At 50.8% G+C, this 18,173-nt stretch overlaps 6 protein-coding genes across 6 annotated transcripts; 5 read left to right on the forward strand and 1 right to left on the reverse strand.

Moving 5' to 3' along the window:
- Positions 1–577: 577 nt before the first annotated feature.
- Positions 578–1,705, reverse strand: N7457_004491 (mitochondrial 54S ribosomal protein mL67; the record flags this gene model as incomplete). The annotated part of the gene is made up of 2 exons (XM_057175536.1): positions 578–1,321; positions 1,436–1,705. 2 exons carry the CDS (start codon positions 1,703–1,705, stop codon positions 578–580), a joined length of 1,014 nt encoding a protein of 337 aa, XP_057032583.1.
- Positions 1,706–2,013: 308 nt separating this feature from the next.
- Positions 2,014–3,869, forward strand: N7457_004492 (putative UV radiation resistance protein (UVRAG); the record flags this gene model as incomplete). The annotated part of the gene is made up of 2 exons (XM_057175537.1): positions 2,014–2,076; positions 2,130–3,869. The coding sequence occupies 2 exons, from the start codon at positions 2,014–2,016 to the stop codon at positions 3,867–3,869; spliced, it is 1,803 nt and encodes a 600-aa protein (XP_057032584.1).
- Positions 3,870–4,443: 574 nt separating this feature from the next.
- N7457_004493 (Zn(II)2Cys6 transcription factor domain-containing protein) lies at positions 4,444–7,675 on the forward strand (the record flags this gene model as incomplete). The annotated part of the gene is made up of 5 exons (XM_057175538.1): positions 4,444–4,531; positions 4,583–6,394; positions 6,444–6,491; positions 6,546–6,859; positions 6,911–7,675. 5 exons carry the CDS (start codon positions 4,444–4,446, stop codon positions 7,673–7,675), a joined length of 3,027 nt encoding a protein of 1,008 aa, XP_057032585.1.
- Positions 7,676–9,895: 2,220 nt separating this feature from the next.
- On the forward strand, positions 9,896–11,200 carry N7457_004494 (pepsin-like aspartic protease; the record flags this gene model as incomplete). The annotated part of the gene is made up of 3 exons (XM_057175539.1): positions 9,896–10,218; positions 10,272–10,792; positions 10,863–11,200. The coding sequence occupies 3 exons, from the start codon at positions 9,896–9,898 to the stop codon at positions 11,198–11,200; spliced, it is 1,182 nt and encodes a 393-aa protein (XP_057032586.1).
- Positions 11,201–11,821: 621 nt separating this feature from the next.
- Positions 11,822–14,291, forward strand: N7457_004495 (PalH/RIM21 family protein; the record flags this gene model as incomplete). The annotated part of the gene is made up of 2 exons (XM_057175540.1): positions 11,822–11,930; positions 12,070–14,291. 2 exons carry the CDS (start codon positions 11,822–11,824, stop codon positions 14,289–14,291), a joined length of 2,331 nt encoding a protein of 776 aa, XP_057032587.1.
- Positions 14,292–14,696: 405 nt separating this feature from the next.
- Positions 14,697–16,915, forward strand: N7457_004496 (uncharacterized protein; the record flags this gene model as incomplete). The annotated part of the gene is made up of 2 exons (XM_057175541.1): positions 14,697–14,804; positions 14,861–16,915. 2 exons carry the CDS (start codon positions 14,697–14,699, stop codon positions 16,913–16,915), a joined length of 2,163 nt encoding a protein of 720 aa, XP_057032588.1.
- Between the last annotated feature and the right edge of the window lie 1,258 nt (positions 16,916–18,173).

An 18,173-nucleotide genomic window follows, 5' to 3' on the forward strand; every position in this document is an offset into this window, starting at 1 on the left:
ATGAGATTAGGCTTTTGTCTCGTTCTTTCATCCGATGATTGCTGAAATCAACCTCAGGCGATGTATTCGGCTAAAGTGGAGGTATGTAAAGCCTGCTGTGCACACTGCAGCTATAGGGCACTCTTAAGGAGAATATGGCTTGCTTGAGATAATTATGTAGTTTTTTGTTTAATACGAGCGAATACAATGTCTATGTTGTAATGGATGTATTGCATAGGCGGATATTTCAGCAGTCACCCGGCGAAGCCTTGTGCTCTATGTCCCTTTCATACCTTTTCTCTCAAACACAATAACGATAGTAAAGAAAAGACATAAGACATGTACTTATACACGACTTTAGAAAGAATGCCAAAAGAAGAGACCACTTGACAAGTAGCCGTCACTTCTTATGATTTAATATATCTAAAAGTACAATTTATGAATGCTAGGATAAGCTAGACAAAAACACACAAGAGAGAAAATACAAAGAACACCAACCATCAAGCCATAGCTAGAGGGAAGTGGATATCAACACACCCAAATGTCTTGCTCGGCCCTAGAGACAGCAATAGACAGAAGAGAGGAACCCGCCGAAAACCTACTTCTGAGCGGGGACCGGGGCCTCCTCGAACGAACCATCGGCGATGATCTCGCTAGTGGCCAGAGCATCTTCCTGGCCAATGATGTGGTTGCGAGTCCAGCGCAGCTGACCGTGCTCAATGTAATCGGGCCAGCTCTTCGCACACTGCGCATCATAGGTATCCTGCCACAAGATCTTGACAGTCTGCTCCCGTGGTGCGTTGTGATCAGTACTAATCTTAACCTGCAGCTGCTGCTCCAAGGATGCGACCTCATCCTCACGAGCCTCGGCCTGCTCAGCCTCCTGCGCAAGCGCCTCACGCCTGCGTCTACGGGCCTTGACGGTCTTGTAACCGGACTTGGAGCTATCGGGGAAACCCTGCAAGATGTGATCCCTGTGCTTCTGCAGAACGAAAGCAACATCGGCGATGGAGGTGGCCTTCTGGTTCATGAGGGCGTAAGCACGCTCTTTCTTCATCATGATCTGGCCCACTCGTCCCATGTTTTCCTTGTCCCATTGCTTCTGATCCCTAAGGTCTGTGGGACGCTTCGAGTCGAGGTATTCTTTTGTCACGGTGATCATTTCCTTGGGTGGGGAGAGCTGGCGGAGAAGGGCGAATTGACGCAGGTGGTTGTAGACGTTCAGTCCAACTTGCGCCTCATTGAAATGCACGGAGAAGTAAGGCGCCCACATATCCTTGCGGATTGTGGAGGGGATGGTCTTCTTGCCATGGTTGACACATTGCTTGATGAGGTTGTTTTTCTAAGGGACCGAGAAGTCAGAAAATTGCGATATTATGGGACGAAAGGAACATGATGATCCTAGGCAAAGCGAGGGATTTCGAGTTCCTCGGAGATATGGAAAAAGGCAACTCACCTCCAAGTAACGAGTCAATGAGTACACGACCTGTTTTGTGCGGAGGTGTTGGTACACGAAGATGTTTTTGCCGTGAGTGAGCGAGTTCAAGGCCTTCTGTAACCGGCGACCTTCCTTGTCCTGCTGATCTCTGAATGCATTTGAGCCTGGTACACGGGTCTGCCCTTGAATAGGTGTTTTCGGGTCGATCGGTGGTCGGCGGATGAATTTCGTGGCCGCAAGTGCTGTTGAATCCAGCACTTTCTGGAAGGACTTTGCGTTGGAGGCCATTGCGGCCGGACCGGAGGCTGCGTACAGTCTTTCTGAGAAGAATTGGTGTAGGGAGAGGCGCGGGATTATTGCATTGGTGGGAGGCGCAGACGGTGTTGATCAAGAGAGACGGGAGGTCGATTTTTTGACGGGGAAGACTGAGGTCTTGGCGCTTGCTCTCCGCATCATCTCTTATCGGCTCACCCTCTCACCACCTCAATTGCCTCGAATTGTGATTTGGGGATCTTCTGTTTTCTGACGAGTATGACCGACCGGATCTGTTTGCGACTTTGGATTTAGTCACCGCGCTCCCCTGCGGCGCCGACCTTATGGATAAGGACACGGAGCACGATACAGGTGCCCGAAGAGAGCGACCATGGCTCTACGCATGGGTATGAGATATCGAAGAGAACGTCGGTAGTTCCAAATGCTTACGGATTATCAGAATCGCAGGCTCAGGCATCTCCAGGGGATCTCTATCCGCAATTTGGTTGTGACACCTCCCCCGACTCGGGCTCGTGGCAAGACTATTGATGACGACGATATCCCGAACACCTTGAAGACACCCTCAAAGATCTTATCACAGAACGAAGCCCACTCCTTGCACCCCTCAAGGTCCTTTACCAACCTCAAGTCGCATAAGAATCAGCATGAGAATACGAACGAGCCCGTGGTGCGCTTGCGTCGCAGAAGTACTCTGCCCTGGAACGACCCCAATCCTCGTACCCGACAGGTCAAACTAGAAGATATCACCAACAGTCGCATGGCTGATACGTTTTTTTCACTTCATTGTGAGGGTTTGGATGAGCCCATCTACATCAGCGAAACCGTCGATCGTGCAAACAATCCGAGTTTCCGGTCTTTCAACTTAGATCTATGTGGTCCACATGTCTCTCGAAGGGATGAATTGACTCTAAAGCTTTGGGCAAAGACAGCCATTATGCCTGAATTTATTCTATTAGTTGAGTTACAGGTGCATCTGCGATCTCTACAGTTTTTGGGCAAGTCCCCGGAGAGCTTCCATCAGCCACTCCCTGCCAACTCGATCCTTTTCCACTTCCCAGACGGCGTGTATTCCAACCTCACCGATCTTCCGCCAGTTGAAATGCCTCTCCAAGCTGCAGGACAAAAGGCCACCGCTGATGGAACTGTATTATCTTCCTCATCATATGACGCTTTGATGAAATTGGCCAATCTGGATGAATGCGTACAGGACGCTTTGGCAACTAGAGAAAAGTTAGAAGCCCAAATAAGCTCAATTCTTCAGCATAACGAGCGCGCACTGAAGGTAACGAGCGATGCTGCTGCTGCACAGGAAAAGCTTGCTCTTACCAAGCAGTACGTCGCTATGGAGCGCAAACGATTCCGCGCTGCAACTAAGCGTAAAGAGGAACTCATTGCCAGCATCAGAGCCCGGAAGGAAGCGATGGAAGAAGGTTATAGTTCTCAAGAAAAAATACGCAGTCATCTTCCCGAGGCCCAGGACAGGTTGATTTCCAGCGAGAAATTGCTTGATCAAAACGAGGACGACACGAAAGGCCAGATCAGACGTATTGCTGAAGACCTTCTCACAATCTATCCTATTGAACCTACCCCCGAGAAGCCTTTGGCTTTCACCATCGCTGGGTTAGCTCTCCCAAACTCGACTTTTGAGGACATCGACCGTGAGATAGTCGCGGCGGCATTGGGACACACCGCTCACTTGGTGTACCTGCTTTCCTTTTATCTGTCGGTGCCTCTGCCCTACTCCATCAACGCGAATGGGTCAACGTCGTTCATCCAAGACAACATCTCTGCTTCACTTCCACAACGTACCTACCCCCTCTATCCCGTGAGCGTTCAGTACCGATTCGAGTATGCGGTTTTCCTCCTCAACAAGAACATTGAATACATCCTTACCAAGCAAGGATTACGCGTTTTGGATATCCGACATACGCTTCCCAATCTGAAGTATCTCCTCTATGTTCTGACTTCTGGTGATTCGGCGATTCCCGCCCGCAAAGCTGGGGGTGTCCGGGCTCTTCTTGCGGGAAATTCGACTCCCAACCATTCTAGAAGCGGTAGCACGGACAGTGGTGCATCTGGAGAGTCGGTTCAGCCGCGCAAAGCCTGGGAATCGGTTTCCAAGATGAACATCAGCTTGGCTTCCAACCGGGTGAAACAGCCCTTGCCGACCGCTGGTTGATTTTCTCCCATTCAGAAGGTCTCTAGAGGGGTTAATACGGGGTTTCTATGAACATTCGCTTTGTGTAATATGCTCGGGTCTTGTTTTCCTCCCTTCTCTTGGCCTCTGTTGGAGGCCACTGTACAAAGTTGTACATGTACTTGATGAACATCGGAGTTGGGGTCTCACATTTGCTTACATTTGGCCATCACTGTGTAATTTTAATCCCAATTTACTCTCAAATGTACTCAATCATTGTCAAGCCCGATGGTGCATCTTCTCCGGAGTCGTATTGACGTACCTATCCCTTAGGTACATTCCGTCGGGGACTATTACCCCGCAGAGTTCTCATTATACAATGGAAACTCCCTTAGTCCAGTGACCGCAAACTGTGACAAACTCCGCAGGAATTGAAAATTTGACTGTCTCACGCGTCTTATTACAGCGCAATCCCGTGTCGATTGCATTCTCTGTCTGTTCTAGGCCTTTTGCTTCTGTCCGAGTCGTCGGAGTAACCCCCACCGCCTTTCAACGCTTATCTCGCTTTCCATCGCTTTGTGTCGGGGCCTTCCCCATCATTTGCGTTATCCACAACATGGGGGACCATACTGATGCACATCATCGCCGAGGATATCAGGCTTGTGATCCGTGCAGGAAACGTAAGGTCAAGTGCGACTTAGGAAGTATGGCCCCATTGTCTCTGATCTATGCGATGTGACTGATCGGAATTGAAGGTGTCGATAACCCTCGCCCCCCACCCTGTGTTCGATGCCGTCGCGAAAGTAAACGCTGTGAATTTTCAGCAACTCGTCGCAAGCGCAAAACTTCCGATGCAGAAGAAAATGAAGTGGAGGCAGCGGCGATCCTCCATCGCGACAAGCGAATGATGATTGGGGAGGTAGCCAAGAACGAAAGCCCAGTTGAAGCACCGCCATTCGCGCCGTCTGATCCACCTCAATTTGACCATGAAACCGTGCGTGCGCAGCAGAGGTGGTCTGAGGCACCGACTGCACCCGCGCCTCAGCGGTACACGCCTAGTGCTCCCAAATCACGAGCGCCCACATACCCTGTCAGCGAGCGCCCCGTGCCTCCCAGCTATGGAGGGCCTTCGATGATGAATCGCACAGCGGTAGAGCTCTTGTCGCCCGCAATTACGAACACCCACGACGCTTTGCATCTTCTATCAGAGGCAGCGGGGAGGACAGAAGACCTCAATCGCCAGAGTCTCGAGAATCGCTTTGCTGCGCGACAGTCAGTCTCGTCTTTCAACTCAGGGCCCTCGCCTCTAGCACAAGGTAGCTCGCCTCGGAGCTTGGGTGGGTCCTTTGTGCGAACTCCTCGATCAGGAATGTCTATGGGCGGATCTACATACTTCCCTGCTGGTGCTCAAGCGCCGGTAGATCCCCAGATAACGGACCCCGGCCCTCAAAGAGAACGCCCAGTTAACAATGCTCCTCCTGAGCCAGCATATTTCGACGCCATCAGAGCCTGGTCGCGATTGCGATTCGTCCGTGCTGGTTGGCTCTCAGTGGAGGAGGGGATGGATTATGTGGAATACTACTATGAGCACCTAGCGCCGATGAGCCCTGTTGTGATTCCCGATTTCTCTCATCCCTCTACGCATCGCACAATGCTTACCGATGAGCCTGTGTTGGCGGTCACGATCCTCACCATTGCGTCCAGACATTTGAAACCTAAGGGCGAGGGTGCCAATACGCGGGCATTCTATATTCATGACCGTCTGTGGGCTTATCTACGCAGCATGATAGAACGTCTATTCTGGGGCCAAGAAAAATTTGATGCTGCGACCTCGGGTATTGGCCGACCTCGATCATTTGACCTGAGTTCCTCAGTGTCAGGCAAAGGAAGCGCCAGTGGGCAATTGAGATCATTGGGTACGGTGGAAGCTATGTTACTTCTCACAGAATGGCACCCACGAAATCTGCACTTCCCACCAGGTGATGATGAAAATTCTCTCCTGGATACGGATCCTCAGACCCAAAGTCGAGCCGACAACCCCTTGGACCACGACGGCGAACATACCTGCAGCAAAGGATCAGAGGGAAGACTAGCATTTCAAAAGTGGCTGGAACCCGCCTGGCGATCAGATCGAATGTCGTGGATGCTACTCAGCACCGCGCAGGCTCTGGCATTTGAACTTGGTGTCTTCGACCCCAAAGGAGATTCCAAGGCAGCCAATGAGCCACCCTCTGAACAAACACGGAAACGTCGACTACGGCGTTTGATTCTCGTGTTTATCACACACAGCAGCGGTCGTCTCGGGATTCCTTCTATGCTCCCATTGCCCCAATGGGGACATGACATCACGCCGACTTCTGCTGATGCAAAGGATGCCGATGCCAATCTTGATCGGATGCAGGACTGCTGGATCAGTATCTCAAAGATTGTCTATCAAGCCAACCACTTGTTGTTTGCATCCAGTGATCAAACGATGGATTTGATCAGAACTGGAAGATACCGTGAGCAAATCGACCGGTTCCAGCCGTATCTAAATGATTTCCAGCAGCAGCTGGATAATGTTGATCGTGAGTGAATTAGCTCTTGGGTATGGGTAAGAAGGCTAACAGAGAGAAGTTTGCCCGGCTATGCGGAGCGTTTTGTTGATCGAGCTCGAGTACACCCGTAAGTCAAACCCAACGCTAATTTGCTGAAGGATCATGTCTGATTTCCTATCAGGTCTCTACATCAATTCCCTCGCCTTACAAGCGGTTGTCGATCGATGGACCACCATGTCGAATGAGTCCGCTCAAAGCAACAACCAGACGCAGAATGGCCAGTCTGCATCGGGGACCTCCAATAGCAACAGTAGCTGGTTCCAGACGCTGAATGAGCTCTACCGTGTCAATGAGCACTATATCCAGGAAGTCATCGATTCCTCGCGCAAAATTCTGCAGACAGTGTTGGAAGGCCTCGTCCCTGAGGGCCGACTTAGACATGCCCCCATTCGAACCTTTTTCCGAATCCTGTCTGGAATGATATTCATCTTAAAGGTATGCTTTCTCGTTCTAGCCCGGCAAGTATTATGTTAATTTGACCTATAGACTTTCACACTTGGTGCCCGAGAAGACGATGTGAGAGTGTCTCTAGATCTGCAGGACCGGACAGTAGAGGCACTTCGCAATTTTGTTGTGGATGACGTGCACCTCAGCAACACGGTAGCCCGACTCCTTGAGCTCCTCACCAGCAGCATCCGGACGCGCTTTTTGCGCTTTGCGCCCCATGACCGGGGCGCAGACGGGGAGGGGCACGACCGCACCTCGGTCCCAAACTCCCGACTCCATTCACCATCGCGCGAGAACTCAGCATCGCGACGTGATGGCACGCATACAACCTGGTCCGCTAATCGGGACCATGACGCGACCTCCGGCGGGCCTGGTCTGGGCTATGTGGATCATGGCGCTGGGCCGATGGGCTCAGGACACGATCCACTGGCGAACATTCCTGCACAGCCTATTAATTCGTCTAACCTCAACGTATCCTTCATGCCACCTCCACCATCCGTCTACCACAACTACTATGACTCGAACACGACATTCCCTACCAATGATATAGATGGGTCATCGCCAAACCAGACCCCATCACATGCTATGGGCGACGGCCACCATGCCGGCGCACTTCCAGATTGGTTTGCTCTACCTCTCGATCAATTCTTCAACAGCTCCACTGGAGCCGTTGATCAGGGTCTTGGTGGGACTGGGCCCATGCTTGGCGAGTTTGACATGCTTGAGGTGCTTCTTAACGAGGGATACGATGGAAATGCCCACGGCGAGGGCGAGAACGCAGGACTCCCATCCCAATTCCTGTGACGAAAGTTATGATTACGAATTGTTTGGTTTTGTATTTCGGTGTTTGGCTTTTTTTTATGTCTCAGTGTCTCTTTTACGATTTATCTAATTACTAGTCTTTTCCGTGATGCCTCAAAATTATATACCCCGGCGGGATCCGCTCGGCATTTCTCATACATACATGTATGCTTTGTTCTTGACTTTATACGCCGTACGGGATGGCCTTTGGCGTGGTACCTAATACGCTTGAGATATAGGTCTGTGCCAATGTATTTTCGTATATATTACCGCTGCTGCTGTGGGTTATGTTCAAGTCTTCCAAAGTAGCCGGTCTCCGTCGGACTGATTCCATTTCGGGATATTGTATGCAGAGTATGCGCCTATTCATGCATTCATGCCTGTATACTTCGTAAACCAGGATAGGCTGCCACTGCTTCCATGAAGACCCAGGATCACTCCGTAATAGACATAAGCACGCTCTGCATAGGTAGCTTAATGCTTAGCAGGTGACCCTAAGTATTCAGTTGGTCCTGGGGACTAGCACTTCTCAATTTCTCTTGTCATCTACCTGCATTAAATTACAATATAATTCCAGAATCATGGATATATATAGCGAGGCACCGCAGTTTCTATAGCCCAAAACGACTTGTATCACGCCTTTAGGCGTATGATGGCATTAGATCCATGGCCATGTCTACAAGATAGCCTTTAGGGCTCCAAAGAGCTTTGAGGAAAAGGGGAAAGCCAAGATCAGACATCGCTTCCCAGGGTAGTATAATCAGTGTATAGTATATTGTCTGTGCTCTATAGTTTTCACATGGTATCTCTATCCTTGGCCGCGGTGTTTGAAGCTTTCGGGTGGCTGGTGGCTTTCGCTTGTTTGCGCAATGTGACCATGTCCCGGCGTGAGATTGATTGTTAGGAGTATAGTCCGTACAACGCACGAGCAAAGATCATTGCCGGATGTGGTTACATGTGGTTACTGTGTCATGACTGAGGACCTGGCACACCAGGCCACGTGAGAGTCTGTAGTTAATTTCCTTGCAACGAAACAGCAATGTCCCTGGCATTTTCTAGACCTCACCAGCATTCATATATTCTCTTCATCTCTGGTGTTCTAGCACTCTCTCCTGTTCATCTGTCAATTTCACCGTCAAACACCGGGATGGGCGTCATATTCTTCCATGTCTTGCTCGGTGAAGCGTCACATTGTTGATGGACTCGGACGTTCTGCATCTGCAGGGGTTGGTAATGTATATGGGGACGGATGCCCGTCGGAGATTACAATTCCGTTTCATGCCATGCAGAGAGCTAGGGAGGCTAAGATGCCTGTTGGTTGTTGTGGACAGCCTTGCATTTATCTGAAGACAAGGTTAAGCCTGAAAGCTTCTAGGACCTACGGGGTGTCTCATCCAATGGGCTCTCTGAGATGGGAACCCCCAAATGGAACGATGTGACTGTGTTTAGCTGGTGGGAAGGGCAGTTGCTCTCTCTGCCTGGTCATTGGCCGACGTGGAGATAACAGGCAATGATCGCCAGGGCTTTTTGCTATTCTCGATATTCTACACAATCACTTTACTCGGCCTGACTTTGCAAAAAGTCTAGCGCAATCTATTCAGAACCTCAATTGCAACCTTATGCCCTCTTGCACCAAGATGGCGAAGTATGGCGATCGACCAATCTTTGCCGAATGAGTACCATGATGCAGTGTCCTAGCACGACGCCTTGTCTTGGCCGGAGTTCCCCGTCCTGCAACTCAGATAGCTTGTCACAACCAAGCTCTCTGGGCATTTTGCTTCTAGCATATTAGTACATCCCCCGCTCTTGTGTGGCGGCCGCGCTAGTCCTAATCACGCCCATTTGATATCATCTGCCTGTCTGAGACCATGGCGCCATGCCTCCTCTGGCCTGCACACCCCCCATCTCTTGCTTGGTGGTCTCCGTCGCGCTATCCTGGATGACCGATGGTTTCCGTGACGATCTTGAGGTTTTCCCTTGACACTCCTTCATCTCGCTGGATCGTCCCTGCTATTTCCTAGAAGGATAGTGTCACCTTTCCTGCATGTTGCGATAGCCAGCTCAGTTGATGCTCTCTGGCTGTTAGACACCAGAGGGTATCATGTATCCAAAAAAGTTATAAAGGAGGTTCTCGCTCCCGCTGTTGATGGAGACCATCCCCTTCTGCATCGTCCTCGCCCCCTCTATCAGATCTATTCATTATTCTATAGAATCAACACCACCATGGTTGTCTTCAGCAAAGTCACCGCAGCTCTCGCTGGCTTTTCAGCCGTTGCCTCAGCTGTGCCAGTGAAAAGCCCTCGCAAGGGTTTCACGGTGAACCAGGTGTCCAAGACCCCTAGTCGCACTAGACAGGTCAACTTGCCTCGTGTGTACTCTCATGCGCTGGCCAAGTACGGTGCCACTATCCCAGCTCATGTCCGCGCCGCTGCTGAGAGTGGCACTGCCATTACCACTCCGGAGGAATATGACATTGAGTATCTGACTCCAGTCACCATTGGCGATACTACCTTGAACCTGGATTTCGATACTGGCTCTGCCGACCTGTGAGTTGATTGAAACGATATATACAATTGGAGCAGCGATTGACTGTTGATAGCTGGGTCTTTTCCGACCAGCTCTCAACTTCCGAGCAGAGTGGCCACGATGTCTATGACTCTAGCACTGGCACCAAGCTGTCGGGTTCTACCTGGTCGATCTCATACGGAGATGGAAGCTCTGCTAGCGGTGATGTCTACACGGATGAAGTCAACGTTGGTGGAGTTGTGGCCGCCGAACAAGCTGTTGAGGCTGCCGATACCATTAGCTCACAGTTCGTCAGCGACAAGAACAACGATGGCTTGCTGGGCCTTGCGTTCAGCTCCATCAATACCGTCAGCCCTAAGGCTCAAAAGACCTTCTTTGATAACGTCAAGGACCAGCTCGATGCACCTGTGTTCGCTGTGACTTTAAAGCACGGCGAACCTGGCACCTATGACTTCGGGTTTATCGATGACTCCAAGTATACCGGAGAGGTGGTCTACACTGACGTTGACAGCTCTGAGGGATGGTGGACCTTCACTGCCGATAGTTACACGGTTGGCGATGGTTCTGCCGGCGACTCTATCACCGGTATTGCTGGTGAGTTACAAATCTCCCTCTATGGGGGTCTACAAGTTGTTGCACATGGCTGATCCTTTGAATCATATAGACACCGGTACCACCCTCCTGCTTGTCGATGATTCGGTTGTCGAAGCCTACTATGCTAAGGTTTCCGACTCCGAGGACAACTCTTCCGTTGGTGGTTACACTTTCCCTTGCGACGCTGACCTGCCTGACTTCACTGTGACCATTGGCCGCTACGATGCTGTTGTTCCCGGTGAACACATCAACTATGCCCCTATCACAGATGGTAGCTCCACCTGCTACGGTGGTATTCAGAGCAACTCTGGCATTGGCTTCTCCATCTTCGGTGACATCTTCCTCAAGAGCCAGTACGTCGTTTTCGACGACGAGGGACCTCGCATTGGCTTCGCCGCCCAGGCATAAATGTTCCCCATGAGACTAAATCGTTGAATGAGAGATTCCCCATGTGAGATGAATTTTGTACAGACAGGGAAGAAAGGCGTGAGCTGCCAACGAGTCAACGGGCTAGCATGTGAATAATAACCCTCGTTGGTCTCAGCTGAGCTTATATCTAACAATTCATGCTGCACATAATCAATTCGTGAAACAGTGAGATTGACAAAACATATAGATAAATAGTGTAAAGCCTCCGAGGTAAAGCAGCTACGGACCCCTGGAGCTCTGGAGTAATTACGGAGTAGCGTGCGCAAATTGTGGAGGAGCCAATGCCGAGCCTGGAGCGGATCATCCTTGACTCCAGATTTCCACCTTGATCCTTCTCTCTCTCTCCCCTTATTGTCCCCCTCCTCCTTGATCTTCAGGTGGGACGAAACATAATTCTCTCTTCTCTTACACCGTCCAATTCCCGCCTCTCAACTTTAATCGGGCCTTCGGACTCGCAACGTCTGTACGCGCGGCTCCAAACCAGTCGAGAATGGAAGTCTAATTAGTGAACGGTCTGTGACACGGGCGCATCGGTGGAAATTGCGCGGTATATGAACTGTTCCTGGGACGGCAATTCGAGGTCGTCCACTGAGTCCGATCATGGGAGATGACTTTCACTTGACTCCCCGCCAGATCTGGGCGAATCCAACACCGACTACGACAAAGACTTATTCGCCGGGCTGTACGCCAGTCGTTTTGCCCAGTAATGGTATGTGGTCTCCTCTTCCTCGACACCATGGTTGTTGGGCCGCAGGCTGCTGCAGGTCGCAGGCCCGCAGACATGATGTCGGACAACCGCTCTCGGAGTTGTGTCTAATCGCAAGTTGCGCCATTTCTCGTTGATACAGGAATCGTATGGCTCAACAATTCATATCCTATTACCCTCACTGAAAATGCTGTGTTTGAGCCTGTCTGTACGGGCTCTCCAACCGACGGGGTTCACATCTCCGCCGTTCTCGATACTCGCGACCCATTCTATTCCTCCATTACCCCACAGCTCTATGCTATCGGCTGCGCCACTGTCGTTAGCTATCTCCTCGTCATTATTCTGCTTATCACACCGCGCACATTCTACGTTGGTGGTCCCGGTGGCGGGGCCAATTTCCTCAGTCGCCATGGTATGATCAGTGGGTCGTATAGCGGGAACTCGTCGGTGGTTGGAGTCGGTGGACGGCCATGGCTGCAAAAAGTGGCTGCGATTTTGGTTGCAATCTCATTGACTATTGCTACGGTCGATTCCTTCCGAGTCGCTGAGCGGCAATACAACTATGGGTTCTCCGATGCCGAGGCGCTTTCCGAGGAGGTTATTGATGGACTGGAAATTCGCATCGTGCGCGTTATATCGAGCACGTTCCTTTGGCTCGCGCAGGTTCAGACATTGATTCGATTATTTCCCCGACATAAGGAGAAAGTCATGATCAAATGGGCAGGGTTTGCGTTGATCGTCCTGGATACGACTTTTAGCAGTTTGGAGAATTTCTGGGTGAGGAACTCATCCACGAGACCTAGACTTTACGACGATGCGATCCCTGCTCTGAGTTACTTGTTTGAGTTGTCGCTTAATCTTCTCTACGCCGCTTGGGTCATCTTCTACTCTATATCCAAGCACCGATACGCTTTCTTTCACCCCAAGATGCGCAATATCTGCTTGGTGGCGCTTCTATCGTTATGCGCTATTCTAATACCGGTCGTATTCTTTGTTATGGATATTGCCAAACCGGAAATTGCTGGCTGGGGTACCTATATTCGATGGGTAGGTTCTGCAGCGGCCAGTGTGGTGGTATGGGAGTGGGTGGAACGCATTGAGGCGTTGGAACGCGATGAAACCAAAGACGGAATTCTAGGACGCGAGGTCTTCGACGGGGATGAAATGCTTGAAGTCACCCCTTCGGAAGAAGTTGACTGGCCACGTTTCTCGCCCCAAGGACACGACCGAAGTGGCGGCAACGGTGCATCATCTGGATGGGGAGGCGTGATGGGTTTAGCCCACCGTCCCTTAAGAGCTCGTGCTGGATTGCCCCGAAGCAACCGAAACAAAGGCGCCAAAGCCTCATCAAATAACCGCGTCGCTGCGTCGAGGCAGCAGGGTTCACGCCAGAACCGGCCCACACCACCACCAGCGGCGATCACACCAGTTAGCCGTGCAGATACTACGAGTGCAGCAAGCACAGTATACAATGTCCGGTATCACCCAGTTGCCAGCCCTACGCCGCCTGCCGCAATACCGGATATGGACGAGGAGGAGGAATTCGACGAAGCCAAGGAGCTGGAACAAGGGGACTTACAAACTCCTGATATGAATGGCCATTCTCTTTCTACTCAAAACACCCGCGAGCAGTCACCGCAGATTGTCCAGACCGACCCGCGATGGCATGTCATTCTCAATCCATTCAAGAGGCGACGTGCATCTCTGCCCAAAGAAGTGGCGTCTGCACAGGCCGGCGAAGAATTCTCAAACCACAGACCATCTGCTGCGTTGGGTGAGGAGGCAGAGGCAGAGACAAACGCTGCCCGGTCGCGAACTGATAATTTCTTTTCTATCTACCGTAAAGGGCGACTAAGGGCTGGGCTACAAAATCCCGATGGTTCGTTACCAGTCACCGTTATCCCAGCCCGTCGGCGCGGCCAGCACACATGGTCACCACAGAATCGACTGTTGGAGGAAGCCCAGCCAGCGGGAGAGAGCCGGCCCATCCAACCCCCTCCACAACACGAAACATCCTCTCGCCGGTCCAATTTACCTGTGCGGGTTATTCCCAATCAACCACAGGCGTCCGCCCCATGGACGGAGGCAGACGTGGAGCGAGGAGGCGGGGACTATGTGCTACACTATGACCCCGAAGCTGCGGCGCTGGTCAACGAGGATGTCAACCCTTTGGATCATCATGATCGTGTCATCACTTATGACCAACGCAGCTGGACTGATACAACATACTCGGAAGACCGGAATGATGTGTCACTTGAAGATGAAGAGCAACCGGTCGAACCACACATACAACCCGGACCGGAGCACAGACGTTCCGACGAACAGCATGGCCGAAACTCTTCATCAAACTCCGCACGAGAGTGAACATCGTGCAATGAGCCGGAATCTTATTCAGGCCTTTCCGATCGAGGCTGAGCAGTTGGGCCGAAGGTGCCGTAGCGCTTACCCCTGACGGTGCCAGGGGTTCAGGCAGTCATTTTTAGGGTTATATTTTTCAGGAGTCAGGAGTCAGGATTAGGGATATTTGGGAATTGGTGTTGGGAGGAACATATTTAGAAAAGATACCCTTTGAAATTGAAGCTATATAATACGTCGATATACGTCGATATACATACATGCAAGATCCAGGCTATCAGGATGCTGACCCCCGTCGATCCCGTGGCTTACGAAAGTGGAGACGAAATTTCACTCGGGAACTCTCGATTCCGGCTTCTCCATGTTTCCACACTCTTTGATTCCCATGTGACGTTTTTCCTTGGACGTCGCATCATGGCGACCGTCAATCGAAATATGTTCGGGGCGAGTATCACTGAACCGCCTGGCGGTGCTCAGTTGATGGTTCTGCCGTTGAACCTCATCGCCGAGATCGTGTCACATGTGAGCTCCATAGCGCATTCTGTATCTCATCCATCATAGCCTAACAAGCCCCATAGGTGACCGACACAGCTGATCTGGCCCGACTATGTCGAACCTGTCGGGTTCTCAATTATATGGCGCTGCCACAGCTATATCGCAGCCTGACCCTGACCTCCTACGACAAGATCCGTTATCGCGATGAACAACCAGAAGGAATCGGGGGCGGCAGTCCTTTCACGATAGGCTTAAACGCCGTTATCACACGATCCTATGCGACGCTGGTACGGTCCATGACACTGCGGGGAGAGTGGAAGGAACATGAGCTGGAAGAGCATGCCCGAGTTGGCAGAGTGCCGGACGCGACCATGTTATTGAATATCGCTGCCCGCGCCGCAATAGATCGCATGACCAACTTAGAAAGCTTCCACTGGGAATTAAGCACCAAAATGCTCGACACGGTATTTGTGGGCCTAGTACAGCTGCCGAAGCTCACATCCTTGACTATCCGGTTCCCATCCAGTCGTCACCCTCAGCCCACTTTCGTGATCCCGGGCATGCCACATCTGCGATGTTTGAAAATCACCGATATCGACCCTCTATGCTACCCCGATGACATTGCGACTCTCCTTTGGAAGAGTAGGAAGTTGCGCGAGTTGAGTTTACATTGGTCGCCACGGATGCGGGATGCGCAGGAGCCCAGTGTCTCTCTACACGAATATTTCCGAAAGCTCATCTCAAGCAAACAGCCCCTGACGGTCAAAAAGATGTCATTCCAAAATCTCTACGCATTCCACACCGAAGACTTCAATTTGTCTTTTGATCCGACGACTGTGGAAGATGTCACGTTTCTCACTGGTGTGGAGGGCTCCAATCTGGTCAACACATTCGTCGAGAGCAGTTGGCCGACCGTCCCACCACATGCTAAGCTCCGCATCAAATCTGTGCGGATGGATGCATTATCCAAACGGAACTCGGAGTTTATTGGGAATTTCAATGGGCTCGAGCGACTATACTTCGTCAATGTCACCGCCGACTCGAGCGATTCTATCAATTCCCCAAGATCCGGTGGAGGCTCGGCATCAACAGCGCTTACACCACCAGTTTCTGAACACCAAATGGCCGGCGCGCCCATTACAACGGCGGTCAATTCCCCCATTACTTCCGCTTCACCAGCTAGCCAGCTCATTGCTACTACTAGCTTACGAGATGTCTACCTTTCACACATTACTACAAATCACGGTGCGACATTGCGCCATCTCCTTCTCCCCTCGAAATGGCCTCTCTCTTCCGGGATGGTCGCACGTCTCGTCCATAGCTGCCCGAATTTGGAACAGGTCGCCCTCGCCACGGAATTTTCCTGTTTAGAATCACTAGGCCTACTAATACCCTTCCTCCGGAAGTTGAAAGCGCTCCGGCTTCTCATCCCCCCATCCTCCGGGCAGTCTCACGCCGGTGCAGCGAGCGCTGCATTGAAGACGCTCATTTCTACACAAGGGAAGGTATCATTCGATTACAGCAAAACGGTGGAAGACACTTTTGCGAATGCCAAGACCCTCGCAGAAGTAGTGGATATGAATGACTCGATCCTGGCAGAAATGTTGAGTTACAGTCTTGCCAATCAACAAGTTTACTCGAACGTGAAAATCGTCGGCATGGGCTGGAAAGCCTGGGAACTCAAAGAGTTCTACAAAAGCCCCATCCCACTACGAACCGATGCAGAGTCTCCATCATTCACAAATGGCGACTATGGACCCACGACTCCTGTTCCTGCACAATCTACCAATGGCATCGGTTTAAGCGCATCAGACCAACATGCCGTCTCTTATAAATCACCCGATATCAACGTCCCTTGGTCACATCAATCCCCCGATACAAGGCCCATGGTGCCGCCATCAACGCTAGGGAAACGATCACGCGATCCAGATGATAGTGAAACCCCCAGACGAACAATCAAATTTATGGACAATTTCAGCAGAAGCGAAGACAGCGAAGAGGATGCGCATTTCATCCCCAATTGCTACCAGCATACTCTAGCCAACGACGGTCTTGTGTGGCGACGGCGTGTGCGGCGTGTTGGATGGGAAGCATTGCAGCATTGGGAGGTGTGGGGATTGGATGCACAGGAGATCTAGGATGGCCGTCTACTTTGCTCTAGCGTCATGATACACAGGAGTTTAGCATTTAAATGATTGGTGTTGGTGTCTACCCCCCGGGCCTGGGGCTTAGTGGGTTTTTGGTTTAGATCAAGAACTTTATATCTATACCTACACTTGTGGCGTTGGAACATAATATACGGAGGTCGGTTCCCCTTCTTTTATTCTTTTATTACACATACGAGTATAAGTTGTTCTACGAAGATCATGTCCCCATATGTGAAGTTGGTTCAATTTGGTATTCTCTCATATCATCGTTCTCCCATGACATCCACCCTCTTTCCTTTTCCTTGCAACGGGTGGTTAGCCCTGGTCTGGGTATTGCTAAAGATGATCTGACAAGGTTTTCGCACTCGCGTTTGATCTCAGTCTGTGATAGCGACTAGATCGAGTTTTCTTTCGAGTTGGCTTTGTCCGGATTTTGCCTCACACCCGCAGAATGTCACCGGGTTGAGCTTCCACTGCGGTCTCTGTTTTGGTGACTTCTGTTTCGTCCGGGATATCGTATAGAATTGCAAAGAGCTTGCTTCTTTTGAAGTGAGAGTATAAGGAGCTGATTTGCCGAGCAGTCAGACTCTGATTATGCTGTCCAAGAATAGCCAGTAAAAACGAACCAGAGATTGGAACAGTTGATGAAGAGCAAGAATATGAATGAAAAAGAAAGTGGTCGTCCACTCATCACCAGAGCCGGGAAAGTCATCGGGTTCTCATAGGATCGCTACGTCTTTTGACGAGCGGTGAAACCATCCATTGCCTATCATCTCCACTGGTTTAGGATAGAGAATATCTGCAGTTTTTCCAAAGCTTTGTTGATGAAAAGTATGAGTTCCTGTGAACCCTTGTTCGACTGGAACGGATGACGCAGCTGAAACCGGTCATATCCGTATGTTCCGATTTGTCGATTTTGAGTGAAGCTGTGCATTTGACAAGTAGCATAGGAACCCTGATCCCATTGTCATCTTCTAGAGCGAGCTGTGAAATGGGTTTGATCTGAAGACACAGTTATCTGATTCGGAGATTTCGTTTGCTCCATGTTCCATTTCGGGTATTGCTGCGGTTTAGGCATAGCTGAGAAGTCGCGAGAGAACCGATTCAGATTGAGCGTAGCCATTCATTCCGAAGAGCTCGAACCATTTTCCGGAGTCGGCCTATCACTCCCCCTTCCTATGGTTCTGTTTGTGGGTAAATGAGAATCGAAGACATTGAGTGTTCACACCGAATATCCGGTTTCGGAATA

Source organism: Penicillium paradoxum (assembly GCF_028828445.1).
Source record: "Penicillium paradoxum strain IBT 22861 chromosome Unknown utg000004l_segment0_segment0, whole genome shotgun sequence".
NCBI classification, from domain to species: domain Eukaryota; kingdom Fungi; phylum Ascomycota; class Eurotiomycetes; order Eurotiales; family Aspergillaceae; genus Penicillium; species Penicillium paradoxum.